At 48.2% G+C, this 27,890-nt stretch overlaps 2 protein-coding genes and 1 long non-coding RNA gene across 8 annotated transcripts in view; 1 reads left to right on the top strand and 2 right to left on the bottom strand.

Annotated features, from left to right (window-relative positions):
* Window positions 1-81: 81 nt before the first annotated feature.
* Window positions 82-12,229, bottom strand: PLA2G12B (phospholipase A2 group XIIB). Its single transcript, XM_033065949.1, has 4 exons — window positions 11,319-12,229; window positions 6,611-6,687; window positions 5,244-5,409; window positions 82-3,030 (listed from the first exon to the last, which is right to left on the bottom strand). The coding sequence occupies exons 1-4, from the start codon at window positions 11,551-11,553 to the stop codon at window positions 2,912-2,914; spliced, it is 597 nt and encodes a 198-aa protein (XP_032921840.1). The 5' UTR covers window positions 11,554-12,229; the 3' UTR covers window positions 82-2,911.
* LOC116999345 lies at window positions 6,596-27,880 on the top strand. 2 transcript variants are annotated; one of them, XR_004418564.2, is made up of 7 exons: window positions 6,596-9,060; window positions 9,436-9,571; window positions 13,064-13,207; window positions 15,858-16,042; window positions 20,100-20,232; window positions 21,987-22,117; window positions 24,256-27,880. It is a non-coding gene; the product is annotated as an uncharacterized LOC116999345 (long non-coding RNA). The 2 variants fall into 2 exon arrangements; XR_004418565.2 differs by lacking the exons at window positions 6,596-9,060; window positions 9,436-9,571; window positions 13,064-13,207 and adding an exon at window positions 14,530-15,125.
* P4HA1 (prolyl 4-hydroxylase subunit alpha 1) overlaps window positions 16,342-27,890 on the bottom strand; it is a 27,580-nt gene continuing 16,031 nt past the window's right edge. For 2 of the 5 annotated variants that reach the window (XM_033065923.2, XM_033065921.2), the window contains exons 10-15: window positions 22,864-22,963; window positions 21,879-21,932; window positions 20,663-20,728; window positions 20,142-20,210; window positions 19,411-19,507; window positions 16,342-18,936 (exon numbers count right to left, since the gene is read on the bottom strand). In XM_033065923.2, coding sequence (XP_032921814.1) covers window positions 18,866-18,936; window positions 19,411-19,507; window positions 20,142-20,210; window positions 20,663-20,728; window positions 21,879-21,932; window positions 22,864-22,963 — 457 coding nt within the window. In that variant the 3' untranslated portion in view covers window positions 16,342-18,865. Of the gene's footprint in view, window positions 18,937-19,410; window positions 19,508-20,141; window positions 20,211-20,662; window positions 20,729-21,763; window positions 21,933-22,863; window positions 22,964-27,890 lie in introns of those variants that run through there. The other 3 variants (XM_033065924.2, XM_033065922.2, XM_033065925.1) reach the window with 2 other exon arrangements.

The raw sequence follows: 27,890 nt of genomic DNA, 5'->3' as shown, positions 1-27,890 counted from the left end.
AATGGAAGGGGAATCTATTTGAAGGGACCATTTAGAAGGGAGTCACAAATCACCTCAAACGTTTCAACCTATTTCACAGATTTATTTGTTCTGGCAAGTGAGATTCCAGTGAGGAATGAACATTTAATGGCTGAGAGTTTAATAATTTTTCTAAATAGCTTCATGGCTGCTTTTCCAATCTTGGAAATACATGTGTGTGTGTGTTAGAGTAAACAAAAATATTTCTATGACGATAAGTAGGTATAAATGGAAAGACACTATTCATGTGTTATATAACATATGTGAAAGAAAAAGAAAGGAAAAAAGCTTCTCCTGGGATTGCTGTTCTGCTGATTCACATCTGCATTAGGACCACAGGGGCAGTTTCCCACTGTCACTTCTTTGTTCAGGCAACCCCTGCTAAATTTATTTGTTTTGATAAAACAAGAGCTGGGAAATGAAATTAATTATCTGGTGCCTCCTGGAGAATCAGCTGGTCTTGTTTGTTCATATGGAAGGGATGTGGGGGCAGGGATGGAGGGAGAAGTTCCCTTCCTGGCTTATTTCAGTTATTGTGCACATAACTCGGTTCTTCCTGACAAATTCATGTGAAGCAGCTTTTCCACTCTGCAGCTGAAAACAATCCTGCCAATGCACAAAGTCAAGAGAAAGCCTTGGGATGGAATTGAAGATGACCCAAGGTTTGTGCAGCAACCTGGAGAATCCTGTGATCAGCTGCTTCCATGGCTGTACATCACTGGATAGCAGGAGTGGCAGGGAGGGGAAGCAGTTTTTAGTTAGGATGCAGTTTTACTGGAGTTCATGCGCTGGTTTGCTCCTACTAGGATTATCTGGTGCTTTGCCGGAGTCACTGCCACCACTTGAAAGTTCAGATATTTCCTTGTGGAGGTGCTGGTGGAGTTTTTCAGATTACCACAGTGAAAAAGGAACTTATTCAGCAGCTGGCCAGCTTGCTGCAGTCTCTAGGGTTTTGGGATGAATGGTGGTCTGAAAGCAGGGAGAGATTATGGTTTATGTTAGCGACGTCTCCAGCGCATCAGTGTCTAGGTACAGAGATTTTATTCAGAACCCTTTGATCTCTCCAGTGTTTGTCATCACCTGCCAGAACTTCACTTTAATCTGATATCACTTGAACTATAAAATACTTTAAAATATTTACCATCCAGTGGGCTATTGAACATGGACAATATAGCTATTTTAATGTCTTTTTTTTTTTCATTTAACCATAAGAGTATGTTCACATTTAAACTGGCCACAGGCACCATTTTATCAACAAAACACAAAGTTTGGAAGTGTCTGGAATGAGCAATGTTTCCTTCCCATCCCTATCCAAAAGGAAGATTTTGTTTCTTATCTGGATAATCAAGGTTGTCTGTCCAGCCTCATGCTCTGACAGAGCAGTTAACCTCAGCAATGCAGAATTCCCTCTCCAGTGGCATTAGCCCAGCTGGGAAAGGCTATCATTACATCTGATCAGTGTTGAAGTCCTCTGTGGTGGAAAACATCCCAGTACACCCCATGCAGTCACTTCCATTTTCCTGGTCTGGATACCAGGGGGCTCTTGCAGTCCCAGCCCACTTGGGGCCGGCTGAAGGTCTCGTTGCTGTTCACTGCAAGGCAAAGGTGACTGGCAGGAGCAGGAATACAGGGCTTAAATAATTTATAGCTCCATGCATACATTTTAAATCCATTTAAACTGGAAGAAAAGCAACCAAGACAGACTCTTTCCACTCTTGTTAAATCAACCCTTTTGCAGCCTTAACTTCTCTGTGGCAGATGGAAGAACATAACTATAAATATATTTGCAGGAGCCGCTGAAATATTTACATGGCACGGCACGAGCACACCCAGTAGCAACTTCCTTCCAACAAGAAACCCAGCTGAAAGCTGTTTGCCAGTGTTCTGTGGAGGCAGAATGCCATGCACCACTTTAAATTCTGGTTTTGCATGCAACAAAAGCTCCCCATAACAGATGGGAGTATTAACCACGTTTTAGAAGGGATGGTGTCTGAGGCTGCTGATAGCAGCCCCACAGAGGTAGCACGTAAATCCTGTCACCTGACAGATAAGACTCCAGAATTTGCAGTATCTCATCCAAGGCCACTTGAGCCTCCTGTTTCCTTTGTGAAAGAGATGGAGGTGGATACCCAGCCATTTTGTGTAAAAAGGGATCCTAAGGGCAAAGCTTTGTTCAATGCTACAGGAGAAAAGTAATTAAATAGATGTGGATGACTGGCAAAGAAAAGTGGCTTCCTCTCCTGAGACTGGGGGAGAGGGCTGTGGTTTCACATCTAATAAATGGTGGGCTTTGGTCCCAAATATCAGTTGTGTACCACAAACACCTCAAGCCCTTCTCCTTTACTCATGCTTGAGAAATCTCCAGATGTCTTCAATCAGTTTAGGATCCACCAAGTATTTAAATATGCAGGGGCATCAGGGTGTGTAATGACAGGATGGCAAGTGTCAGGGATGGATGTGAGCAATGTACTGAAAGCAAATTACCCCTCTTCAGTCTGTCACCGGCAGTGCAAAAATGTAAATAGCACGTCCACGGACTGGGAATTGCAGAAACCTAATGCCTTGCACTGCAAATGAGAGAGGTACAGGGTGGGGGGAGGTAAGAGTGTGTATTTAAGGTAAGTCCTGTGTTGATAACCAGCACTGCATCCTGCTTGCCTCTCCTGCTCGGTCCGTGGAGAGAACTGGCATGGGATCCTGCCAGCTTGGGAAGGGGCAGTGGGGCTGTTGAGCTGCAGCTGCCCTCTGTTCGTGGGCTGGCTCTGCTCTGCCCTGCCCAGAGCATCGTGGATGCTGCCTTGGCCCGGGTCCCTCATCCCGAGGGCTGACAGGAGTCACTGTGCTGGAGAGGGGCGCTGGCAGCGGCTCACGGACACCGGGCGGCTGCTCTTCCTCACAGCTCATCCCGCTCTTCCTCGCTGCAAATGCAGGCGCTCCTCTGGCTGTTCATGAAGGGCCGGCAGCCCAGGGTCCAGACGGCGTTGAACACCGTGTCTGCCATGGATTCACAGGCTGTGGAGAGGGACAGGATGGGCAGGTAAGGACAGGCAATCCAGAGCACCCCTGCACTGAGCTCCAGGGGATTTGCAGTTGGAAGTGTGAGCTGTTATCTTTTCTCTCTGAAAACTGCATTTTTATAAATCCTGAGGTTCCCTCCTCTCCCCAGGGTGGCACTAATTTCTCCCCCACCAAACCTCTCCTTTCTTGCCTCTTTCAGGCCTTACTGGTTGATGGATCATCTGGGGCTCTGCAAACAGTGCTGTTTGCCAAACAGGTTTCCCAGGAGGCCTCCACATTACTCCTTCTCCTCTCAGTTTTGCCTATAGCCACTATTAACAGCCTTACTGGGATTTTTTGGGAGTTATGATGCCAGCTGCCAGCCAGCATGAAAAGTCCTGCAGCAGCTGGAGCAGCTGGTTGCCTACTAGCCCCTCCTCATCCCAAAGAACAACCCTGGAAGTGCTCATCAGTAAATAATAGGTGAATATTAGGTCTTTAGGGTTTATTTACTGGCACTAACACTGATTGCTGAATGCATAATGAGGTTGGGAAAGCCTTGCCTTTGGGACTGTTTTCTCCTATCTCAGCTTCTCTAAACACCTCAGTGCTCCTGTTCCCTGAGGAGGCTGCTCAGTTGGCAGGCACTGGAGGGGCTGTGGTGAGTCAGTGGGAAAACCAAGGCTGGAGTGGCTGTGGAGGAGGGCTGTGACAGGAGCTGCTCAAGCAGCCCTGGGGACAGGATCTGTAGAGCCCAAGGCATGGGGAGGATGGCTCAGAAGTTCTTTGGTGTTATCTGTGCCTCCTACAGCAGCCAGGACAGAGATGCTGGAGGGAGGAATCTACTCCTGCCTGGCAGAGGTGGCTTGGCTCAGCCCAGGAGTGTGGGGTCTGCTCTACTTTAACTCCCTGGGTTTGCTTTGCTGCTGCAAGCAGAGAGCAAAAAGGAACCATATGAAAGAGTGGCAGGGGAAAATCTAAGAGATAGGAAGAATTTGGCTGTGTGAGGACCTGTTGATAAGGGTGACCATGAAAGATTGGCTGTGCTCAGCCTGTAGCACTTATATCTCAGTGCACATCTTTGATTTCTCTTGCTGGCCTGGGCACTCTGCATTTATTTGTGACCAGGTAGGAAGCCGTCTGTATTAGTACTGGTGTCCATGTGTCCTAATCAGCTGCACCTTGGAAAACAAATGCATATTTAAGGATACCTTAGAGCAGAGGTTACCAAAAAAGTTCTTCTCAGACTTGCAGGCTTTTTAAACTGGGCAAAACCAGGGTGGCACTTGAGCTGCTGGCACGTCACTAGAGCTTTGTTAGCACTTCTGAGCCATCCAGAGCTGCCTGCAGTGGCTCAGCCACCACCCAGCCTGGTGTGTACCTGGTGCCATCATCATCTCTTATCTGTGAGCTGATCCCTGAGAGCCCTGCCCTTGGCTTCTCAGTTTTGCTGGCCCCTGGGCACATACAGATTTCAGTGTGTGCCTCACTGGCCCTGGAAGGCTTTTTGGTATCTTGTGAAGGTGTTTGAACTGCCTGGGAGTGCATCCTGCTTTTGAAGGAATTGCTTCCAGGGTAGTTTGTGGGTTTTTTGGTTTTTTTCACACATTGTAATGTTTTCTAAATGCAAATAACCATAGGTCTCTCTCTTCTTGGGGCAGAAGTGTGTGGCAGAGGGGGCAGAGCTCTGTGTTCCCAGCCACCTGTGACAAGTGCAGGACAGACATGCTGCTCCCTACTGCAGAGTTTTGCTTCTTTTTAGCAAGGAAGGTGGTGCCTTGGGTTTTAGCTTTTATATTTTTCAGAATCTCTACTGGTTAGTGTATAACTCTGAAAATTCATATTAGGTGTTAGTAAGGTCTCTTCACAGGGCAGTGACAAAACAATTCCTTTCTAGCTAGAGAATCAAGGACAACCAGCACCCAAAACGCAGAAAAAACGTCAAGGGAAAGGGGGCAAGCCAGGGGGCTGAGACTTCATAGCCTGGGGCTGTGGTTGGACAATTGACCTCAATATGGAGATGAACCAAAACTTACAGAAGTGTGAAAACTCGTGACCAGGATCCTTCTTGGATTTTATTTGAGTGTAGCCCCAGCCAGACTCTTACACTGCCCAAAGTGTATCCTTTCAATAAACACCTATTTTGTTCCTCTTGCTCTGTCTAGTCTCTGTTCCAGGTCAGCCTTTCCAGGCCTCAAAGGGGCTCCCTGCCTCCCCTCCATGCCTACCTTGCACCTTGGAGACGAAGCCCAGGCTGCGCTTGAGGTCGGAGCAGATGGAGTGGAGGCACCAGCGGAACTTGGCGTCACAGCGGTACTTGTTGGCCCCACAGGTGTCATAACAAATGTCCAGCTGGTTACAGCACTTGGTCATGGCAGGGATGCCCAAGTCTAGCTGGGGAAAGAGAAAAGAGGTGTCCCTTGGCTGTGTGCTGGCCTCAGGCTCACGCAGCTGTATTGGGGTGAGGTGCTGCAGAGCCCAGCTGGCTCCTTTTCCAGCAGCTATTCCTGATAGCTGGGGCAGCAGGAGGGAATGTGTGCTGCCCCCTCACCATCTAAAGAAGGATGAGGGAGCAGCTCAATGGTGTCAGGGGTGCAGGTTCAATGCAGGCTACATCACATTCTCTTCTTGTCTCTGTCCTGGGGAAATAACACTGATAGAGAGGTGGGAAACAGCCCCTCCATGACCATTTTCTAGTTTTCATTTGTCAGACCTCATCAGAGAGCTCTGTGTCCTTGCCAACAGTGGCAAAGGTCCCTTTTCTCTTTTCAGATCTCATCAGAGAGCTCTGTGTCCTTGCCAACAGTGGCAAAGGTCCCTTTTCTCTTTTCCCCACAACTTGACAGGGTTCTGCTTTTTTTTTTGTGCCATAAGTACTTTAATGCCTTATTTCTCAGAGGTGCACTTGAGGCCAAGGACAAACACAGCATGGTCAGGGGAGTTCTGCTCACTGTAAGCTTAGCTAATAACCCTGGGGGTGGTGGGGCAGAAGGCCTGTCTCCTGAAGAGAGTGGACTTGTTACCTTGTTATAAATTATTCCTCCTTTTGCCCTTTCTTATGTAACATTTAGGAGATGAATTGGTCCTTCCTTGCACTCGTGATTGCCTGGGTACCGAGGAGGCACCACAGAAATGCCCACAAGGTTTGCATTGAAATACAGTTTCAGGAATTACACCTGACATGAAAAATGGGCTTCAAAGAAAGGGGTTGTCAGAGTAGGAATCTGCCTAATTGCTGCAGCAATAATACATGAGCCAAATAGGAACCCCTGCTCTGAGAGCCTCCTGGGAAAACTTTTCCTGGTGATTCCAATATGATTTCATTAATTGCCTTTAAGATAACAAGAGGGTGTGGTATTAGAGCCTGTGGGTTTAATTCAGTGCTTGGCAGAGGCAGAAAGTGTGGGAAGAGGTGAAGGGCCAGGTGTGGAGGATGCACTCAGGTGTGGCTGTGTGCACACAGGTTATAGCTGCATTTGTCACCAGCATAGCACAGCCCAGCCTTTTCCTTGGCCAGAATTATGAGCTGGTGATGTGGTGAGAGAGCTGCATCCTTTGGGAATGGTGGGGGGACAGTACATACACTTTCAAGTACCTTGAGCCCCAGAAAATGGGAGCTACAGCCGTTGGGTTCTTGGGGTTTGTAGTGAGGCCGTGGCATGGGAGCCTTCCCTGGGAAAGAAAAGACAGGACAAATGTTAGGAAAGCTGATCTTCCTGAGACTAAGTCCAAAAAGCAAGGATTGACAGGCAGCTCCCCTTTGGTCTGCATCCCCAAACACTACTGCTTACACTACTATGTTAGCAAGGGAGTTTCTTTCTACCCTCAGTTAATTCTTGGGCTGTTAGTGTGCTGTGGATCTCCTCCAAACTGTGCCAGACCTTGCATGTCTGGTCTTGCTCTGTGCAGGTCTTCTTGATCCATTTTCAGTCCATGATGATGCATTGCCATGTTTTGCAAATCATTTCTATTCCTTTAATCTCTGCACCTTGCTCAGTCTGCTTCTTAATATGCATAAAGGAGCAAGATGTCCCTCTGTGAGTAATTATTTACCCAATGTAGGAAGAGTCCAGCTAACAGCCAGCTCTAGCAGTACCTTCAGCAGCATTTTAATCTGATTTTTGTAGGGGAGCCTGTTCAGTGCCCAACCACCCTCTGGGAGAGGAACCTTTTCCTGATATCCATTCCCTGGGTGCTGTCCCTACTCTGGGAAAACATAAACTGAGTGGATGCTCCAGCAAAAACACATGTGAGCCAAGCCTTCTGAAACCCATCACATCAAGGGTTAAGTTTCTGCTTTCCTGAGCACAGCTAGAGAATTTATATAGACATAAAATGGATCTTATTCAGCCCTTCAAGGCAGGGTTGGGTTCTTTTAAACTCCATTTCCACTTCTTGCTTCTTGTCAGAACCAGGAATTATTTGAGACACTTTCCCCATTTTTCTGTTCAGGTACCTAAAATGCCAGTGCTTAATTCAACCATAAATCTGCTGTGCCCTTGGGAAGGCCTTACAGCCAAAAGCCTCAGAGGGACTTAGGTAGGAGTGTTCACCTCTCAATTAAACTTTGCCAGAGCTGTTTTGCTTAAATAACAGATTTGTTACAAATAAATAACAAACTGAAATCTTGTCCAGCTGTGAGATGCCAACAGGCAATTTTCCCCTTTCAAAAGAGCTTTTGGTTTTTTGGAAGGGAGTGGGAACTGGGACTCAGAATTCAAATGTTCCTGAGCTGATGCCAGAGGCAGAGGAAAGTTCAAAATCTGCTGTGGGTTTTGCAGAATGGAGTCAAATTTGAGTGACTGGCTTGTAATATTGATTGTAAATTTTGTTCCTGCAGCACACTGGCAGTTAATGGGCTAAGGTGGCAAGTCTGAGTAGGAGTGAGAATTCTTGGGGATGTGGAGATCATAGAATTGTAGAATGGCTTGGGTTGGTCTGGACCTTTAAGCTCATCCAGTTATCCAGTTCTACCTCCATTATCCAGTTCCCAGCCAAAGACAGCTGCTTTCCAGCTCCTCAATTAAGCCAAAGTCACAGCTATTATAATGTTTTAAAAAGCTGTACTGAGGTAAAAAACCCTCACATAAGGATTGTGCTCATCCACAGAACATCAAACTGCCTTCAGGATAAGCCCTTGAAGGAAACCTGTCCCCTCTGCAAAACAGAACTTTAAAACTTGTAAAATGTCCCTTTGTACTCTTTCTCATCTAGGTCAGGTCCATGACACCACAATTAACCTCTCTCCCACATCTTGTCTTCTAGTTAACAGGTAAACAAAAACAAAACAGGAATATCAGACGTTCCTGCCTCTCTAAGAGCATTGACTCAGTGCTCCTGTTATCATTTATTGCTTGCCCATCCTTACAGGCAGGAGGATACACTCCAGGCCACTGCCTTGTTGGCACAGCCCTAGAACTGAAGTTGAGTTTCCCTGATGCATTTTAATCCTCCCAGGCTGTTGTGGCTGTTCCAAGGGGCTGGAAAGCAGCCAGCTGGCTGGAACAGCTGCTGCCAATGCAGGAGGTCTCAGGCACTGCAGGGCTGGGACGCTGGCAGGGGGAGCTGAGTGTATTTTTGGGTGAATGGATGGTCCCAGGGCTCCTTGCACTTTTGGGTGGTCCATTGTTGTTTGTGTGCCGCAGGGAGGCTTTGAGCAGAGGTGCCTGCACATACCCACCCTTGTATGCCCTGTTGAAGGCTCTTTTCCCACAGCCTGGATGTGCCCTCTCATCTTAAGCCCTTCAGGACCAAATGCTGAGCAAAGCAGTGAAGTTTTTTCACTGATCCTAGCCAGGAGGAAGCTACAAGGGCTTCACTCCCAGCTCAGGCTGTTTGTTTCCCCTGAGATGCCCAGTGAGACTTTGTAAGCAGGAGGATATTTGTCAGTAAATGCTAGTGTAACCCTAATGTCCTGATTTAAGGGAGTAATCCATCAAGTTGGCTGTTCTCAGACCTCAGTAGCTGCTGAAAAATCAGGAGAGCCTTACAGCTGGAACAGCCAAGTGCCCTGTGCTCAGCTGAAGATGGATGTGGCAATCACAGGTGAGTCCTGACCTTTACCGTGGCAAAAGAAGCTATTATTGATATCTCTTGGCTGAAATGAAAGTATGTAAAGGAATCATTTTTGCTTCATGCCTGGAAAAAAAAGCAATCAGATCCTGATTCAGCACAAAGATAGTTTGTGTTCATCCTTCTGAGAAAGGACTGGATCTCACTGGTTTGAGACCATCCTCTCCAATCGCAGTTTGCAATGTCTGTGCCAGAGATTAGCAAGGACAAATGGTCTTGGAAGGTCCAGCAAGACCCTTGGAGCCACGTGGGCAGCATTTCAGTAGTTTCCTCCTTCAGGCAGTGATTAATGAGCTGTTCAGCAGAGGATGAGAACTGGGCTAATGGTGTTCTTGTTTTCCTTTCTAGGTAAAACACTTCCAATAAGATGCAGGGGTGTGAGCAGGGATTTGTGCTGCTCTCTGGAGATGCTTTTGCTTTTCACAAGGACAGGCAGAGAGAGCCCTCTGGATGTGTGCAAAAGCAGTAACTTCTGCACAATTTGGTGAGTCCTGAGGCTCCCTGAAACCAGCTCTGAATATCAGCATTACCTCAGGCACACTGCAATCCCAGCCACATTTTTCCCACTGCCAGGAGTTTCAGTCTCTGCATTAAGGAGGGCAAACACCTTTCTGCTCTGAATTTGGAGCATGGTGTGGACAGTTAGGAGGCTGTCACACACATGGCCTGGGGCTGCCACACCATGAGCTGCCTGATGGGCTGGGGTGGTGCTGTGGGGTCTGGGGAGCCACCTCCTCCAGGCACTGGGGACACACATGGCCCTCCTGAGCTGCTGCAAAGAGGACTGGGATCCCCAAGCTGAGGGACCAGGGCCACTGTGGGCTATGGTGATGGGCTGAGGTTCCTGGCTCCCTCTGTCCCATGGGGCTGAGGTTCCTGGCTTACTGCTCCCTGTTTGTTGTCAGGGTGGGGCCTGGAGCAGAGCTGGCAGGAGAGCAAGGACACATACATACACATTGGATGGATGTCAGGAAAACGTTTTTCACCCAGAGGGTGGTTGAGCACTGGAAGCACTTCCAGGCTCATCAGAGAAGTGGTCCCATGGCTACCAGAGCTCCAGGACTGTTTGGACACCATTTTCAGGGTGTGACTCTTGGGGTGTCCTGCACAGGGCTGGGAATTGGACCCTATGATCTTGATGGGTCCCTTCCAGCTCAGTCTGTTCTGTGATTCTGGGACATTATTTATAAAACAAACCAAAAAACTCAGCAACTTTCTGATTTTACCCTCCTTATGGCCTCTCTACCCCTGGCAGGAAGCTGAGGTCCCTGCCCTGCAGCATCTCTTTGTCCCAGTGCCCTGGCTGCTGGCCTGGGAAGAGCAGGAGGGCCATGGGATCCATACAGACTGAGACTGAGTCAGTGGGGTCTCCCCAAAGCACTGAGTCTGTCTGTGAAAAACAGTGCTCCTGGGAGGAGAGGGGTTGAAATCCCTCAGCATCTTTCCCAGCTGGTCACTAGGGGTGTGGGGTGAAGCTGTGGGGAAAGGGGCTGACAGGAGCTGTGGATGGGCAGGCTGAGGTGACAGGACAAGATGTTGCTGTGGGACAGTTGTAGGAGGCTGAGGAGAGGGTACAGTCTGTGGGAAAACTCCTGGCTGGTTCCTAAGCAGGTTGTTTCCACAGGTACCCTGGTGATGCCCCACACACCTGCAGCTCTGTGCACCCCATCCCCTCCCCGAGATGTCACCCCTTCATCCTGCCCCCAGGACGAACCAAACTGTTCCTTTTTGGTGAATCACTCTGAAGTCCAAAGCAAGCAGGAGCTGCCTCGTTCTGCCTTGAGTATTAAAGTTCCTCCCGGTGACGTGTGGTTTGTCCCCGTTATCTCTCCTCCTCCAGCCCGCCACACTGCCTGGCTCACAACTGCTGAATAAGGACACTCCGAAGGTTGCTGAGATTAGGGCTGCTGGCTCAGCCTCCCCTCCCTGTCCTCTCCCAGGCTCCGGGCAGCCGGACAGCCCGGCTACCTGTGTGCCCTTCAGGAAAACCCGCATCCTCTCCTGCTGTCCCTGTGCACCCAGCGCGGTGCTCCGGGGCCGGGCTGTCCTTGGGGACGGGAAGGGGGAACTCAGTGCTCAATGTCCCTGTGCTGGCACTGCCTGAGAAGCGGTGACTGTGCCGAGCACCGCCGGGGGCAGCTCCTGGGTGGGAGGAGCTGGTCGTGGCCGCAGGGAAGGAAAGGGGAAAGGGCAAGGATCGAGAGGAGCCGGCAGCAGTGAGCTTCACTTACCGTATCGACAGCGGTACTGACACACTCCGTTTTTTCCCCCAAGCAGTTCCAAGAAGGAATCGAAGTAGCTGTTCACCGTCTCAAAGCCATCCCGGATGGTCTCGATGCCCCATTCGGAATAGGATGACTGTGCCTGGGTGTCCTGTTGGCCGGTGCTGTCGGGCGCTGCCTCCTCGGAGCAGTGCCCCAGGCGCAGGGTCAGGCACAGGAGCGCTGCCTCCAGCAGCAGCCGCATGCTGAGCCCGCTCCCGGAGCCCCGGGGCAGGCACAGGGGTGAGCGGTGGGGATGAGCTGCTCAGTGTAGGAGGCAGTGGCACCGCTCTGCCTGGACTTTAAACGCGGCCCAGGGAGCCGGCGTGAGGTCACCGCAGCCGGGGTGCAAAGTGCAGCGCGGAGATACGGCCCGAGTTCAGCTCCCAGAGCGGGGAGTTTGCACAATCCCGCTGGGACACGCTCAGTCCCCATAGCCCCGGGGCTGCGGCTCCCCAAGAGGGACCCCTGCCCGGGGAGAGCGGGGTCTGTCCCCCCAGGGCACTGCATGGGCCACCCCACTCCCTCCCTGTATTGGAACGTGCTTTGTTATCAAATCCTGCTCAGTAAGTGCTTACAGACGCTGAGTGCAAAGGGTTACTCGTTAGCACCTCTTCCTGTTGAGTAAACCAAGAGCAGCCCCCACAAGACCACAGAGACAGAACAATACCAGAGGACGTGCTGAGAAAGACCACAGCAGACCCTTATCAACTCCCACCAGGAGGTGGAAGCGACCCCCGAGCAACTGCTCGGCCCCGCTTGCTAAAATCGCAGAGTACACCAGCAAATCAGAACGAGCAACCATAAGAACCGGAAAATAGACTGTATAAAAACGAACTAAAACTGCCTTTTGGTGCGAACCACTGGCAGAGCAATGACTCCCTGGCTGCCCAGCACTGTTTTGCTCAGTTATCACTTGCTAAATTCTCTTACTAATAATTTTTCTATGATTAATCTAAGTGGCTCCTCCGATTTGTCACGAGTATCTGTAACACTCCCCAGCCTGCTGGGAGATGAAGAGCATCTCTCTGTCCAAAATTTCTGCTGCTCAGGCAGGCTGGGGAGCACCCATTGCCTTTTCCCTGGGTCTCCTGGGCACATGAAGGGGTGGGACGAGACCTTCACCCAGCCCAGCTGCTGGTTATTGCTCCTGGCAAATCCTCATGGGCCCACGATCCAGCAGCTTGGAGGAGTTTGGGGTTACAAACACTGCGTTCAGGGCAATTCCTTGGCGTCACCTCCAGTTCCAGGATGAATGAGGTAGGTGAGCACTTGCCTTTGATGTTGCTACTGAAGGCTGATGTTATAGGGCTGGTTGTTACAGCTCCTGTGTAATGTAAATTAAACATGTAGCACAGGTGATCCAGGAGGAAAGGTTGGCACTGAAACCTGAGCCAGGGAATGGATTGTGGGGCAGCTGCAGGTCCTGGCTCTGAAGTGGGACAGGCCTGCCAGGACCTAGGGGTCTGCTCAGCTGGTGGAGGCTTCCAAGTTGCTCATTAAAAAGAAAGCAATCAAATGAAGACCAAGAGCAAAAGACAAAGCAAACCACTCACGAAGAGCAGAGAACGGAAATGGTGTGGGAAGGTTCTGGCTGCTCTTAGCTTTTCAGTTGTGCCCCAGCACAGCACTGCCTCTCAGGAGGAGCTGGGCTGCAGGCATTTCAAATCTGTGCCAAACGCAAATGCAAATTCTGGCATTTCATTGTTTTGCAGGAGATTCAGCCCTGCTGAGTTGCTGCTTCTGAGGGGACAGAGCTCGATGGCACTGCCTGTGTCTCTGCACATGGCCCTGAGTGATGAGCTCCTGACACGGGGTGAGGAGGAGGAGCCACAGCCAAGGCTTGGTTTCTTAGACAGGTAAGTCAGAGAAGTGGGGAAGGGAGCAAACAAGCTGGTTAGTCCCTCTCCTGTGAAAGGGAATGGAGCCAGAGGCAGCTGCTGCCTGCTCGTTCCATCTGTTCTGAGGCCCGTGGCTGCCAGGGCTGAGTTATGGATGAAGGGATATTTAGGAGTGCAGGAGGTCCCAGGGGAACCTCAAACCAGCTTTGCCTTTGGAGAGATAAACCCAGATGCTGAGAACAATGGGAATGGGAGGTTGGCAGCTTGGGAATCAGCAAATCCCTGCCTCAAGGAAGCTTTTTGTGACATCTTTATCACCCCTGGCACATGGCAGAGGGGATGCTGGGGAAGTGAGGACTTCCCTGAAGGAGCACTGGAGAGTTCAGGCCTCTCCTGCTGTTCAGTCCATGCTGGGGACTGCTCTGTCACTCGTGGGTGGAAATGGTCCCTGGAATTTGTTGTCAGGGAGCCTCAGTGCAGGGAAAGCTGGGTTAAAGAGTCCCACGCTGTGTCTTGCAGTGAGTGGAGCCTTTGGTGTCTCTGCTGGTTCAATCCCTGCCCTGCCTGACACTCCAGTTTGCAGTCCCAGTGCTCCCAGCATTTGTCAACAGCCTGGCAGAAATTAATGTAAAAAAGAGCAAAACAGCTATTTGGGAATAGCTTGGAAGTGTGTAAGAGCCTCTGGGTGTCTCTGCGTGGTGTCCTGCTCTTTTGTAGAGCCTTTTAGGGTTGTTCTGGAGGCAATTCCAGAACACAGCTTGCTTTGTCATCCCTCAGTCCCTGGTGACTGATCCATGTGCTGCTGAAGGCAAAGAGAGAGGGAAAAAATGCTGGCAGGACTGCAGAGGAGGCAGAGCACAGGGAATGTGGCAGGAGCAGGACATGCAGCCTGGAGCTGGTGGCTCTGGAGTGCCCAGGCTGTTTGCAAAATCAATTGGAATTGGGAAAGCTGAGCAGGGCGGGGAGAGAGCAGCTGGCAGAGAGCAGAGCCTGGGTAAAGAGGAGTCAGAAACTTTCCTGTTAGTTTGTCACTGGTCCCGAAGCAAAGGTTTGTGAATAAAAAGCAGTTTCACTGCTTTTCCAAAACGTGGCAGTCCCTTTGCCCTGCCCCGGGGATGAGCCACTCTCCTTCCTTCCTCCTGCTTCCTTCCTTCCCTCCCCAAGCCAGTCTCCTGAGAGCTTTTCAGTCCAGCTGCAAATAGCTTGGTTGCACCCAGAGTGCAAGATCTGAAGACCAGGAAAAATGTGGGATTGGGTAAAAGTAGCCTCCAGATTTCCATCGGGGAGTGGCTCAGCAGCTGCAGCTGAGGAAATTCCCGACTGTGGATGTGCACAGTGGGACCCTGCAGGTTCTCTGGCCTCGCTTTGACCCACTGCAGTTCCAAAAACCCCTTCTCTGGGCCAGCTTTTTTCTCTCTGAAGATTTAAGGAGTGCAGATACTTTTTGCCACGGTGGTGAACTCTCGACAACTGGTTTGTGAACCTGGTGCTGACCTCGGGATAGTCAGCTCCTGACTGCGTGCATTCATTTCTGCCTCCGTAATGCTTAAATATAGAGCAGCCCCGGGCTGGTGAGTCACGCATTCCCAGGGACACTGTCAGGCTCTTGGCAGCGTTCCTGGATGGGGAGGCAGAGGTGACTGCACCCATCCTGCCCGGGACGTGTGTGCTCCTGTGCTCCCCACGCCTGTGGGAATGAGCCCCGTCCCAGATGGAGCTGGAAAAACCCTCTTGGCTCTGCATCAGGAGCCAAGCTGCAGCTCCTGTGGGCATTCCTGCTGCCGGGCACACTGCATGCATCGTGCCTGTGCCAGGATCCTCCTCCCCGTGCCACTCTGCTGGGCAGGACATGGGATTGGGGCACTGAGCTCTTTTCCAGCAGGGGGAAGAGCCGGTGGTTCAGGTGATCCTGTTCCAAAGCCTGGTTTGGGAGCAGGTGAGTCCCTAATTATGGGGAGGAGAACTGCGGGTAGATGGTGAAATACCCGAGCCAGGTCAGAGTCAGGCAGCCGTGGGGAGGGTGGTTGGGGGGTGGTTAAAGATCCTCTTCCCAATGGGGGCAGCTCCAGTGTGTGGGCAGCTCCAGTCTCCCTCCAGCCTTGTGCTGCCTTCCCCCAGCTGTAGGAGAGGCTTCTGCCCCTGTGCCCAGGTGAGACCCCATCTGCAGAGCTGCCCCAGCACAGGAGGGACCTGGAGCTGCTGGAGATCCAGAGGAGGCACCAGGATGATCAGAGGGATGGAGCAGCTCTGCTGGGAGGAAAGGCTGGGAGAGCTGGGATTGTTCAGCCTAGAAAAAAGATAACTGCAGAGACCTCAGAGCCCCTTCCAGTGCCTAAAGGGACTCCAGGAGAGCTGGAGAGGGACTTTGGACAACAATCTGGAGTGACAGGACAAGGGAGAAGGGCTGACAGAGGGCAGGGATAGATGGGCCATTGGGAAGAAATTCTGTATTGTGAGGGTGGTGAGGCCCTGAGGAGGCTGCCCAGGGGAGCTGTGGCTGCCCCAGGATCCCTGGAATTGTCCAAGGCCAGGTTGGACAAAGCCTGGGACAGTGGATGGTGTCCCAGCTGTGCTGGGGGCAGTTCCCTACCTGAAAGCCAAGTGCTCCAGCTGTTCCACAGGCAAAAGGATCAAGGCCTCTCCCCAGCCCTTGCTGTGCTTTTTGCAGGTTCTTCATGATGGGAATTATGCATAATGTCCACTGCTCTGCAGGGTGAAGCCCAGGAATTGCTGTGGAGTACTAACCCCAGAGGTTTTGATCATGGAAGAGGCCAGCCTGACCTTCCCACATGTGAGTTCATTGTGCTGTTGGAGACTCTGGTGCTTTCTTCCCCTCCCTAGAACCATTCCAGGGTAAGTGGCAGTTTGACTTTCTGGCTTCACAAAATGGATTTGTCACCCCTGGAAAAGGGACCCTCACTCTCTGACCTTGCTTTCAGCCCAGCATTATCTGCCCTCCCCTCTTGCAGTTCTTCAGTGCTGTGTGTTCCCAGTGGAGACACAAAGTTTAGTGTTGAGCAGGGATTTGGGGTAGGAGCAGCTCCTGCTCCTGCCCAGTGAGATGGTGAAGGGAAACAGAGGAGCTTGGTTTTCAATGGTGATAAAACTCTGTGTGATCAGATTTATAGCAGCCACATACGAGGAGAGTTGGGTGTGGAGGATTTCTCACTGCTAATGGCAGTGGCTTTTATTTTAAGCCTGTTCACTTTTTTTTTTTTACATTAAAAATTTTATTACAAAAAAAAAATGTAACAGTAAGGCAGTTTCTCAGTTGTCAGTCCCTGTGAGCCCAGACAGTTTCAATCATATTTAATACAAAACTAAATTCACACAGGAGCCACGCTGGGGATCCAAAAGCCCTTTGAGAAATGATGGGGTAAGGCTGGAGGAGCAGCACCACTGTAATCCCTTACACAGTCAGTGTTGGATGCATGGACACCACTGCAGTGGAGGGAAAGGAAATAGGGATTGTCTGCAGTTTAAAAATCTAAGCCAACCCTGTTGTCATGATCTGGAACATTCCTGATGTGCCTCAGTGGACTCAAGATTTAATTTTAAAAGATTTCTTTTGTTCCTTTAACCTAATATAATTTTCTACTGTCAGAAGTAGAAAATTCTTTATTGACTAATTCTATGTGAGTGGTTCACTGCTTTAGAAAGTCATGCACCAGAACATTTGTGCTCCCCAAGCAGTGTCTGGGACTGATGTTCTTTAACACTGGAAGCACTCACTGGTATTGAGCTGACAGAGGGAACTGCTAAGCAAAATTTCCCAACTCTGGCTTTTTTTCATGTTTTGGTGAGTGTTGAACAGAGATGGGACAGTAAGAAAAAATGCAGGTGTTTTCCACACCTGTTCCTGATGGCAATACAGGGATTTTGTTTTGTGTTCCTTAACTAGGTAGGACTTGGTTCCCTATAAGCACTTATGGAACCCCAAAGGCAGGATTCCCAGCACCACACTGTTCCTTGTACCCTTCTACTTGCTGGGATGTGTGGGAGGCACCTGCAGCCATGGTCACCTTTTTGGAGCTTAACAAACTAAGAGATGGTAAAGAGAAAAGAGAACCATGAACAGGAAGAGACAGATGAAAAATTGAGAAAACTCAGGCACAAATCTTAGGGGTTTAGGGTTTTTTGAATTACTGTAATTTAGTGCTCATGCAGTTCTGGGGTGAATTTATTTAGACCAGCTCCTGCTCTTGGTAAGGAGCAGTACAGATGTGAGGTGGGACTGTGCAGACTTTGTGTTATGGATGGATCTTGTTTTCCAGCTGCCAAAAGCCAGGCAAAATTCAGGAAGGTGCAGGGCTAAGGAGGGGCAGTTCTGTGGGTCCCACTGCTACCAGGCTCAATAGAAATTTAACAATTATTTTCCAGCCAAGACCTTGTCAAGCATCTTCTGAAAGTATGCAGTTCCTCCAACTATAGTACCTTAAACTGCACTCCCAGTAATCCAGAGGTATTTCTAGCATGTTTAACAATAGGCATTGTACTTTTTGGCTCAATTATCAAGATTTTATTGAGGCAGAAAATCCAATTAACCAAAATTGGAATTTTTCCCTTGGTAAAGACTTCAGGCTTGACCCCTAAATCAGTAAAATCATCATAATCCAGAAAATTGGACTGTTTAGGTAGAGGCAGGTGCAGCTTCCTTTGATTTTTGTCCTCATGCTAGTGAGGCATTCGGATATTTTGCTAAGAATCCTGCTGTGGAAGGGAAAGGGCTCAGGAAAGCAAGCCTGCATCTAAAAAAGCTTCAGGACTATAAATAGGCTGAGAGTTTCTTCAGAAACCTCAAGAGCTGGGAGGAGAATGAAGGGGGGAGTGTTCTGTGAGGACTCTGTGTTACCTCAGCACCTGAAGTCTCAGAACCAATTTGAAATTCCAGTGTCCTAAGGCACGACATTTTGATTAATGAAGATGGGAACATCCCTGTCCCCACTGCCCAAGGAGCAGAGGGAAGAGCTGACTGCCAGGACAGAACAAAAGCAGCATTTGTTCATGTGGACAAACATTGCAGAAGAGGAGAGAAGATGGGCTGTGGGTGTTCCCAGGCTGCTCTGACACTAAGGAAGCATCCTGACTCTGCCTGTGGAACTGCTGGCTCACATAGGCAAGATTAAGAGCCAAATTCTTCACATAGGCTGAGAAGGACAAGTTTAAAAAGTGGGGCTTTTGTAGAAGTAGAAAACCAGGCTAAAACATGCTAATAACCTGCTTTCCAGAGAAAAAGAACAAAGCATGCCTGCAATGGTCAGGCACTCTAGGAAAGCAGAGAGTCAAGTGTCTGGGAATTGAGGAACAGGAATGGGTTTAATTCAGCATTCCTTAGAAGGGAGCCCTCCCAGGCAAGCACCCTGCCCTAAGCCTGGCAGGTGTGAAGAGGACTCCAGACAACGCCTGGCTGCCCACACTGCTCAGAGGGATGATGGTGACAGGAACACCACACACAACACCACTGTAAGTTGTGGCCCTCATCTGTATTTTGTCCTTTTTTTTTTCCAGTAACACTTGTCAACCTTATTTTCTGTCGATAAACCTTGGGGGGAGTTTGGAGGGAACTAAAAGCACATTTGTCCTGTCCACAGCTGTAGTGGAGTGTTTGTTAGTCAGTTGTAAACTGGGAGGTGTGTGCATTCCCCACACACTGAGCACACAGGAGCCCAGGCTGCGTCATTCCAGCTCCGATAACGTGCACGGCCGGCGGAATTCCTGCCCCCGCTCGTGGAGCCACTTATTGGAGACTGCAAAGACACAAAGGCATTGGGTCACTGCACGTGGTCATACTGCAGCTAAGCATGCTCCAGGCCAGCTTTTGCTTAAGCACAGGATTATCTTAATTTTCTCAAGGGTTTTAATCCCACAATGGTTTGGGTTGGAAAGACTCTGTCAATTCCAACCCCACTGCCATGCACAAACGTGTGTAGTTGGTCTATAAAAAAACCAGCCAACAAACCCTTACAGTATGGCTGTAAAGCTACAAAAACTCTCGGAGTAGAGTTTATATACACTATAGAGTATAATATTAATTTCCTTTATATACATAATGAAATATGCTATTATATAGAATATATTTAACATATAGAAAGATATGAGGTAGATAAAGTACCAGAAATAGATTTCTTTACAAAGAACATAATTTCTGAAGTCCAAAGGAAAAATAAAGCCAAGCCACGCCCCCAGCAGAGCCCAGACTCAGGTCAGAGGCAGGTACTCACCCCATTTATTTCCTACTAGCACCGGGCAGGCTGCGTGTCTCGTGCTGTAATCACCTTCTCCACTCGGGAAGAGATTGTACCAGAACACAGCTGTTCCCTGGGGAGGGCAGGGGACACTCAGCCCTCTGCTCTGTACAACACACACTTGCCCACCAATAAGACAGAAGTGAGTGCATTGGTGTTTCAGAGTCTCCTTTTCAGCTGAAGGTTTTTTTCAATATTCTATCATTTGTTTCCTTAGCAATATATTTCATATTCCATATATTTCACATTTCCTTTGACTTACTGTATGCCTGTACACTTGGCTCTTAATTATTTTTTAATCCTAAGCCAGTTTCATTCAACTCCTGACCAGTTTAAGAAAGCTAAGATTATTTACTAAAGCTGAACAGCAGGCCAGCAAAGGCAAACCTTGCTTGAAGGAAAGAACTTACAGGATAATTTCCTCCAGATGCCTCATGACTAAATCAACTCACAGATTTGAGTATTTTCAAGATGTGTTTTAGAGTATTTAAATGTTTTGCATTTGCATCCACGCATGGAATATCGAGGCCCCTGAAATCATCAGCACAGCTCCAGTTGCTGCACTTAAGGAAAATCACAGCACTGTTATGACAGCACAGAGGTGTTTACAGTTATTTTAAAGGTTCATTTTAAATTTCTCTTTGGTGCCTGTTCTGTTTGAACAGGCAGGGAGGACTGGCTTTGTCTGCTGCATCAATCCTGCTCACCTTTCTCGGCCAAACGCTGGCTCCCACTTCAGGGAAGACCGTGGCTCCCCCTGCTGACACATCACTCATCTGAACAGGTGGGGAAGGACAGGTGAGTTCAGGCTGATAAAATCTCACTTCTTAGCAAAAGTAAAGTTTCATTTTGATCTAAGTCCCTTAAGAAGGCCAAACCCCCTCTGTTCCCAGTGCAGTCCCAGCCTCGTCCCTCCCACTCAAGTGTTAAGGCAGTGAACATGCTGTAAATACTGATGCAGATACAAAAAAAACCCCAAAAAAACCCAAAAAATCAGGCAGGCAAATAATTTAAGTTAATGTTTAAATTTTGGGGGAAAATCCTCCTTAGCACACATGGAAGAACCACAAAGCCTGGGTAAGAAGACCCCCTCCGTATGTATTATCCCAAAGTTAGTAGATGCTTCACTTGCAAGTCCCTTCAGTAAAAAAGAATTAAATTAAAGCAGAATTAAATCGTTCCAAGGTATAGAATGTGCAGTGACAGATGGCAGAAATGTATCACTTACATAAAACAACCAAGTAGCAATTCTGTTGCCTGTTCCCAATTCCTTAAAAGCATCTGGCTCATCTTTCTGTGAACAAAAGCAGGCAGATTCCATCAGCATTTCTTTTTGGTTGCTGAGAGCAGCCAATGACACACAGCTGCTGAGCCAGCAGCACAACAGACTCATGCAGAAGAATTAATCCAACCCCTCAATTTGGAAGAAGGGGAGGAATGCAATAGGAGTGAATCTATTAATTTAAATAAACCAGGCACTTTGAAATTCTGTTGGAGAGGGAGGGAGGGCATTAAGCCCAGACTTCTAATGGGTAAGAACAACTGTGCTGTCTGAGGCTGAGTCCATAAATCCTCCTCACAGCAAACTGAATTATTTAATTACACTCAACCCCCTTGTCCCTGGCAGCAGCCAGGGCAGCTCTCAGTCCCGGGGTCAGCTGGGACACCTCCCTGCCACACTCCACTTTGGATTCCAGCTGGGAAGCAGGGAGGAAGCCTCAGTGACAAACCAGGCAACTAAGAGGTGTTCAGCACTCAACTTACAAGAATGAACCCCATTTTGATACCAACTTCTGTCACACCTTTGTTTTTAAACCCACCCCCAGTGAGCAGAATTTGTGTGCACTGAAATTCCAGCAGTTGTTACTCCAGGAAACAACCCCAGTGTTTCCAAACAAGACCTGTTAATCAGTTGCAATGCCTTGGAGCAGGTGCTCACAGAGCAGAGATCCTGATTCAGACTTGGTGGCTGGCATTGGCAGGGTTAAGGTTAATCTGAAGGGGTTAAACCACACAGAATGATGCCCAGTAAATAACCAACTGAATTTCAGTAGTCTGCAATTTAAGCTGGAATAAAACAGGTGGGGAATTTAAATCCAATTTAAAAATTAAGGACAGTGAGGTAAGACTTTTTCCAGTTGTCTGCTAGCACTCAGCTTACAGGTAGTAACGTCCACAGGTTCAGCTGGTGGTTTAGAGGGCTTTCTCCATGGACATGTATTAGGAAAGTGGAAGAGCTAAGATTTAATACACATTGAAGAACAGAGTGTGCCCCAGCCCAGAGGCCCAGGCTTCACCAGGCCTAGCTCCCCTCCAGCTCTTTACTTGCCCGTGCAAAGTCAAAGTGGGGCTCATACTGTCCTCCCACTCCATAATTTGCCACCTGAAAAAGAGAAACACAGCGCTTGTGAAGAAGAAAGAGGTGAAGACAAAACAGGACTTACCCTTCCAAAATCAAAATGAGGCTCATACTGGCCTCCTACGCCGTAGTTGGCTACCTACAGTGGAAGGAGAAGCACAGGATCTAGTAAATCAGTCTTTATTTTATCCAGGCAAGAGTTTGACTGTCAGCTACAACCTTTGCAGAGATGAAGTGTAAACACCAAGCCCCAGGAAATGTCAAGCCTCTGTTAGCAACAGGAGCACATCCAAGACTGGCACTGCAGGATGCAGCATGCTCCAGGTAAGGAATCTGGCGCTTCCCAGGGCAGAAAAGCATTTTTCTCCTACAGAAAACTTTTCAGCCTCTCTTCAGAACAGTGTCACAGTGCTTTTACAGCATCAGATTTAAAACACTTCTTGACCTGAATTTGACTGTGTCAATAAAGAGGGTTCCCTGTCCTTCTTGCCAACTTGTTCTAAAAAAAAAAACCACCTCAAATTTGGACCGGATCCTTGGACATTTTATTACCAGGAACCTTGACAGAGTAGCAAGGAGCACAGCAGGTTTCAGAAGTACTTTGTGGGTGTCCTGCTTTCTAGGTACTTGTGCTCTGCTCACAGGGACACAGCTGCTCATTTAAAGGCCTCAAGCAAACAAAAGCACTTCTAAATTACAGTTTACTCAAGTTGCACATACAGCCAGTGCTTCCCACACATCCCAGGGACACCAGACACACTGGTGGCCTTCCCTGAGCACCAGTCAAACTAAACTTTTAACTGCCTCCAACAGCAGCAAAGTTTGACTCTGGGGCCATGAAGCTGTTTATTTGTCTAAATAAAAGGGAATTACACATCCAGAGTTTCAGTTATCACTGTTTCCTTTCAGAAAAAGCCATTTCACACTGAACAGCTGCTCTTCAAAGACAACTTTTTCTTCCCCTCTGTCAATAAATACAGTTTTGGTGGCCACCCCACCTGAGCAAGCACAAGCCATCCACCCACAGTGTGGTGACTGGCATCCAGCAGCAAACCCATGCTGCCACTTACCTGCAGCTCCTCTGCTGTGGAGACATCCAGCCCTGTCAGGTCCTGGATCCTGGTGTTGATGCGGGACACCACCGGGCTCTCGTACCCCGAGAGCCACGCGCTGGGGAGGGGACAGTTAGTGACAGGTGACAGCAACAGCCAGCACTGCAGCAACACTTGGAGCTACTTGGAATGGGAGACTGCTTTTTAGGACTTCTCAAGGATTTGGTAGCATGGCCAGAAGCATTTCCAGGGTGTTACAAAACCCTGAATTTAATGAGCACGTTTCCTAGAAAGACCAATTCCAGCCGTGGTTTAAGGGAGCTCTATAACCAAGGGCCTGAATTCCCACCCTGGGCTGAAGGAAGTATTACTAACAGTGCTTCAAGCTGTTTTTTAAACCAGGCACACCCAGTTTTGCTCTTACCCCACTCCCAACAGCTCATTCAGCCCCTTGGGGCGATGCATTTTGAAGCAAGATTTGGGACAGGAACAGGTGAGTAACTATTTGTGTAGCTGGAACTTGGCTCCCCTAAAATGTCACACCCTTGCAGGTCAGCACTCTGGGAGCTGCCCTTTCTCACCACTTATCCCTGCAGTTCTACTAAAACTCATTCTGAAAACTATGAAATAATGAAATCAATTCAACAATTGCTATCAGAACACCCTATTATAAATCTGGTATTTAGCACATGTTTTGGGTACACAATAATTTTTAAGTGGAGGAAAAAGCCCAGCTACCCCCCTCCATTTTTTTCTTTAAATGTGGAATGTCAGCCTCAGTTCCAAAGGCATCTTTTAAAATGTTTGCCTCCTACTGTGTATTAGAGTTTTTCCACATCACCTCACCTGATGCCTGTTCCTGCTTTACTCATCCCATGCCAGCCACTCCACCTTCATTTTACCCTGGCAGCCCACTGCACTGATATGGGTGATAATATTGGTGATTTGGGACTCATTTTCCTCCCTATTTTTTTTTTTTGGCAGGAAAACAAAGACAGCTATTTCTACCTTTTTTCCTAGCAGCTGACTCAGCTTTTGGGCTCAGCAGTGCTTCCTTCTGGACAGAAATCCCTGTGCCCAGAGCCCAGCTGGAAACTATAACCAATAGCATCCATGTATTTTTACTCAAATCAACCTTCACATCTATACTAAATTAAGTTTTTCTTTGATTTGTGTTTAAAAGAAACCTTAAATCACTAAATTCTTTGCCTGGGAGGAACAGTAGCATGACACATGACACAAGGCACTGACACAGGTTACAGAATCTCTACGAGCATTTTTTTTTAAATGACAATTGAACTACGAGATAAAAGAAAACAACTTTCTCAAGACAGACATGCACAAACACATCCACTGCTGAACACTTGTTAGTACAAGGAGGTGTTACAACACAATCTGCTTTGATTTCAGGTGGCAGAAGAATGCTGAGACATGGATATGATGCATCTGCCAAACAAAAATCCCCAAAAGCAGCCATGCTACACAGCTATGGTGACCAGGGAATGCTCACAAGCAGCCCTAACCTCACGTTTCAGGCACAAGAAGAGCCCCAACACACCCAGCAGCCTCAGTGTGGGCTCTCCCTGCCTTTGTCCAGTCTGTTAATAAACAAAAAAACCCAAAGAAAACAACCCAAAGGAAGAAAAACCCAAGCATTCTTGCTCTGTTGATTATTGAGAGTGGCAATGAATGCTTCACCAGAGAGAATACTGCAGCCTTTCAGGAAGGGGAGTACTGTATGTATTTAAAAACAAAAACTAACTGCCTCAACATACAAAGAAAGCCTATGAAAGGTGGAGGAAGAGGGAATTGAAACCATATTCCAAGTGCCAGCCTGTCTGCTGGGTGCTGAGCAAAACCACAGGGAGGCCTGGAGTGCTGCAGAATTAGAGGAGGATTTAACCCTGGAGGTGTCATGAAAGCTGCATCCATGGCTTTGCCTGGCCACAGAATATTCCAGCTGTCCCACATTCCCTCCTCTGGTGCTGTCACAGCTTGGTCCCTTGCTGGTAAGTCTCTGCCTCATTCAAAACAATTTCTTCACACAAATTGGCTTTTTTCCTGCCCTTGTCTACCAAAAAAAAAAAAAAAAAAAAAAAAAAAAAATACTCCACTCCCCTGACCAGTGGTGCAGGAGATGCTTTAAACATGCTCAGCAGTTTGTTTTCTTTTAATATTTACACTCTTCCAGGTTCACTGCATTCTGTCCTATTTTTGACCAACTGCCACTTCTGAGTCCATGATAGGCCCTAACAAAAAAGGGACAATTCCTGGGAAGCCACAGGCAGGGCAGTTCAAGGTACCACTGACCAAGTTACAGAGGATTTGTTCTTTCCTTAATAATCACCCAGTTCCCTGACCACACAAGTCTGGCGTTTTGCTGATCCACTTGGCTTTGTAAAAAGCCATCCCTGAACTGTTATAAAGATTTAATGCTTCCATTAGCATGCTGAATACACACTGGGGGGTCTTTTAGCAATTTTTATGTGCACTGGAATCAAGAAATGGCTCAGGGGTACCTTGAAGCCCATCCAGTGCCACCCCTGCTATGGACAGGGACACCCTCCACTATCCCAGATTGCTCCAAGCCCTGTCCAACCTGGCCTTGGACACTGCCAGGGATCCAGGGGAGCTACAAAATGTCCCATATTCCTGCCTCTTATAATTCTGCACCTTAGAGATTTTTAATGACAGGACACTTCTACACAGAAATAATTTAAAGACTAAGCAGTGCATCAGGGAAAAGCCAGACAATTCTCTGGAGCTACTGAACACGCAAGAGAGCATCCCTTCCCCAGATCTCATCTCCTCAGCTGCACTGGTCAGTCTAGGAGTTGGGATTAGATCCCAACATCACTTCTGTAAGCCAGTGGCCACTAAACACTGGCATTTGTGTTTAAAAGCCTCCTAAGCCACACTTGGTGTGCAGAGAACAGCAGAGACACAACAGGGAGCGAGTAAAAACCCAGCCTGGTATTTCTAAAGTGGAAACTTTTACCATCACATGCTGCAAGCTCCTGCTGCCTGCTGGGAGGAGAGAGGAGGGAAAAAACAGTTTTTATCTGTAAAAGCAGTGTGTGAGTGGGTGGGTTTATCCTGGTGCTGCACACAGGCTCCCTGGTGCTGGCAAAGTGCCCCCCTTCACAGAGCTGCCACGTCCCACCGAGGGAACAGTAGCTCTCTCTCAGAGACAGGAATGCTGTAATTTAGGAGGGCATGTGCTGGGAAGGAATGTTGGGAGGGGGAAAGCAGTCATCTATTAAAAAAATGAAGTGAGCATTTTTTGGTTTTCAGGAGCAATGATTCATCTGGAATCTGAACCGGCTCAAGCAGCTCCAAGGGAAAGATGTTTCTGGCAGTGCAGGAGAGCAGCAGGAACAGCACAGGCCCTCTAAATCAGGCTAGTGGGGGTGGCTTCTGCCTCCTACTCCACATTTAGGTGTCAAGTTCTCTTGCAAAGTCCATACCCATCCTGCAAATCTGCACACAGAGGAAAGCAAAGGCAAGGGGAAGCAGGAGAAAGGCAGTCCTGCTCCACTCTTATAAGGTTATTGTTACCCTCAAAAAAATTGCCTTCCCCAACTTCTTGGATGTGTCTCTACAATTTTAATTCCAATTTCCAGTGAGATACTGAATTTAAAAACTTAGCTCAGTAAAATGGGATTTAATTCTGAGAGTTCCTTGGGTACATTGGAGGGAAGTTGCACATTGCCACATTTTTAGCACCAAACCTCTAAGAATTTAAGGGTCCCATTTCCCCAGGTTCTATCCTGTTTTTTTAATTGGCCTTTCATGTTGGGTGGTGCCTTGTACTATTTTTTCTGACTGTGGCATCTGCACTACCTCAGGGACTAACACTTCCTACTAATGAAAAATCACAACTCAAAATAAAGAGTTCTTTAACTAAGCCTCATCTATTTTAATAAGGACCAATTATGCATCCAATTTCCATCAGTAATCTGGTCACGGTCTCCAATTCCCATCATTAGCACTCAAGTTTGACATGAGATGTTCAAACGGATGAAGGAGTTTCCTCAGTAAATACTCCAGAGCTGTCTCACACAGAGGACAAATCCCACAAGTGACTAAATTAAGCTCCCAAAAACACACTGACAAATAACCAAGATAGGCAAGACATGGACAGACTTGAACATTAAAAACAAGAAATAAAAATTAAATGCAATGCATGTCCAACAGGAAGATGAATGTTCCTGAAGTCCCTCTGTGGGGGCAGTTTTAAGGAGCAAGCTTCCCAGACAATTTCCAGAGGATTCCCACTACTTGCATGTGCCAATGAGCACCTAGACCCACATGCTGCAAAGGTGTGAGGCATTAAAAAAAAAAAGTTTTCAAACAAAAGACTTCAAAAGAAGTCTTGCCACTAGAGTGGTCTTAAAGACCTCGGCACCAGTGGTTTTCCAGTTTCCCTGAGATTTATTATTCCTGAATCAATCACCTTCCTGTGATCCCATATTTGGAAGCACTTCAACCTTTCTGAAGAAATTCACAGCTAACTAAAAGCCCTTCAGCTCCAGGCCATTCCAAGTCCAGAATTCCAAGTTCAGGGTTTGTTCAAAGCAGCTGAAAGAACCCTGGGTTTCTATTCAAGCAGCAACTACGTTCTACCATTCCACCATGGAAATCCTTTAAAATCACCACCTAGCATTAATGGGCAGGAATCACAGCAGCCCCAAGCTCTAAGCATGTGTGGACACTGCAGCAGAGGAGCAGGGGTGAGCCAGGGAGGTGCCCCCATTGCACTGGGTGCCAGCAGAGCCCCACACCCACGTTTAGTATGTTAGTCACAGCACACAAGCCATGCTCAGCCACAGAGGGCACCTCCACCTTGGAATGCCACCACTGACAAGCAATCTCTACTTCAGCAGACCTTGTGCTTTGTTATGTGACAGCACAGCCTGCTTAGGCCCTTCTATTTGAAAGAAAGGCTGAGGAATAAGGAAAGTTACACAAAATCCTTGCCCACGTTCAGCGCTGAAGCAGCACAGCCCCTGGACACACTTCCTCGGACAAAGAATCCCTTCCCC

This window comes from Catharus ustulatus, chromosome 8, assembly GCF_009819885.2.
Source record: "Catharus ustulatus isolate bCatUst1 chromosome 8, bCatUst1.pri.v2, whole genome shotgun sequence".
Taxonomy (NCBI): domain Eukaryota; kingdom Metazoa; phylum Chordata; class Aves; order Passeriformes; family Turdidae; genus Catharus; species Catharus ustulatus.
Note: the sequence above shows the minus strand (reverse complement) of the source record. Positions and strands in the feature narration are given on the sequence as shown.

Excerpts from the sequence above, each read along its gene's own strand:
- PLA2G12B (XM_033065949.1), bottom strand. The coding sequence starts at position 11,553 with ATGCGGCTGCTGCTGGAGGCAGCGCTCCTGTGCCTGACCCTGCGCCTG. Across the intron at positions 6,688-11,318 it reads TCAGTACCGCTGTCGATACG|GGAAGGCTCCCATGCCACGG; the intron begins GTAAGTGAAGCT and ends TTTCTTTCCCAG. Across the intron at positions 3,031-5,243 it reads CTTCGTCTCCAAGGTGCAAG|CCTGTGAATCCATGGCAGAC; the intron begins GTAGGCATGGAG and ends CCCTCTCCACAG.